The following is a 1,038-nucleotide window of genomic DNA, read 5'->3' as shown; positions in this document are numbered from 1 at the left end:
TCGTGGGCTCTTAAAGACTGTAGCTTTAGGTCTATCAGATGTGGAAGATTTGCACTGCACTTCATCTTCATATAATTCTGCCAGGGCCATCTGTAAATCCCGCGCGCTCGGAGGCCGCGGCCCGGAAGACCTCCTCTCCGCTCCATCTCTCTCTGCGCGGCCGCCCTCCGCCATCTTCCGCCGCCTTGCGGCGCCCGCCCGGGGCGCGCTTCCCTCGACTTCCGGGACTGGCTGCCTAGCAACAGCGGGAAGAGGCGGGGTCTCGCCGTGGACCCCCGCGGAGGGGGCGGAGCCTGCAAGGTGCCTGCGCGCGCCCGCCCCGCCCGGCCGCGCGTCCGCGTCCCGGTGGGCGCTCCCCTGTCCCGCTAGCTGTTTTCCTACGCGAGGTTGGCCCGGAGACTTTCTGTGCGTGTCGCGAGTTCGCCCCGCTCCGCGCGGGAAGGCAGGTAGCCTGCGCTGGAGGGAAGAGTGGACTCGCGGGCTCCTTGGAGGCAAGGCGAAGTCGTCCTCCGGATATTGTGTCAGACACGCCCGCGGCCTCTGCTGTGGTTCCCCCGCGCTGCGTGCGCCTCCTTCAGGGCGGGAGCTGGTTCCCAGCGCGAAGAGCCCGCGCCTCTGCAGCTCTCTGCGCCCGGCCGGAGCCCGCCGAGCCTGCCCACTGCACTGGGACTGACTTGGAGCTCCGGTCCTCCCCAGGCCTGCATGACGCGGGCTCGCGGAGGCGGAGGGAAATAGCCGCAGGGGTAAGCGGACTTACGGCCCCGCGGGGAAAAGGACGGCGCGACGGACGCCCGCAGTTTGCGCGCAGCCCCGTGGGAGGTGTTATGCCAGGAGCGTGGGGAGCAGAGGGGAGTGTTACGGCTGGCATCTGAAATGCCTGCACAAGTCTCGCGTGTCCGGGCGCTCTGCGGCCCTCGGGGTGCGCTGCTCACCCCCGACCGGGCCGGGGCTGGGCGCGCTGCCGGGCGCCGCGGTCGGGGCACGTGGCCCGGCAGGGTGTGCTCTGGCCCTCGCTCCCTCCCTCGTCTCCTTGTGCCC

General features: G+C 70.2%; 1 protein-coding gene across 4 annotated transcripts in view; it reads right to left on the bottom strand.

Moving 5' to 3' along the window:
* Ubxn2b (UBX domain protein 2B) overlaps positions 1-275 on the bottom strand; it is a 48,891-nt gene extending 48,616 nt beyond the window's left edge. For 3 of the 4 annotated variants that reach the window (XM_013520208.1, XM_005396089.2, XM_013520209.1), the window contains exon 1: positions 91-275. In XM_013520208.1, the coding sequence (XP_013375662.1) occupies positions 91-174 (84 nt within the window). In that variant the 5' untranslated portion in view covers positions 175-275. Of the gene's footprint in view, positions 1-40 lie in introns of all 4 variants that reach the window. The other variant, XM_005396090.2, reaches the window with a different exon arrangement.
* Positions 276-1,038: the final 763 nt, after the last annotated feature.

This window comes from Chinchilla lanigera, unplaced genomic scaffold (genome assembly GCF_000276665.1).
Source record: "Chinchilla lanigera isolate Chin_1 unplaced genomic scaffold, ChiLan1.0 scaffold00053, whole genome shotgun sequence".
NCBI lineage: Eukaryota > Metazoa > Chordata > Mammalia > Rodentia > Chinchillidae > Chinchilla > Chinchilla lanigera.
This window is presented reverse-complemented; position numbering and strand designations above follow the sequence as displayed.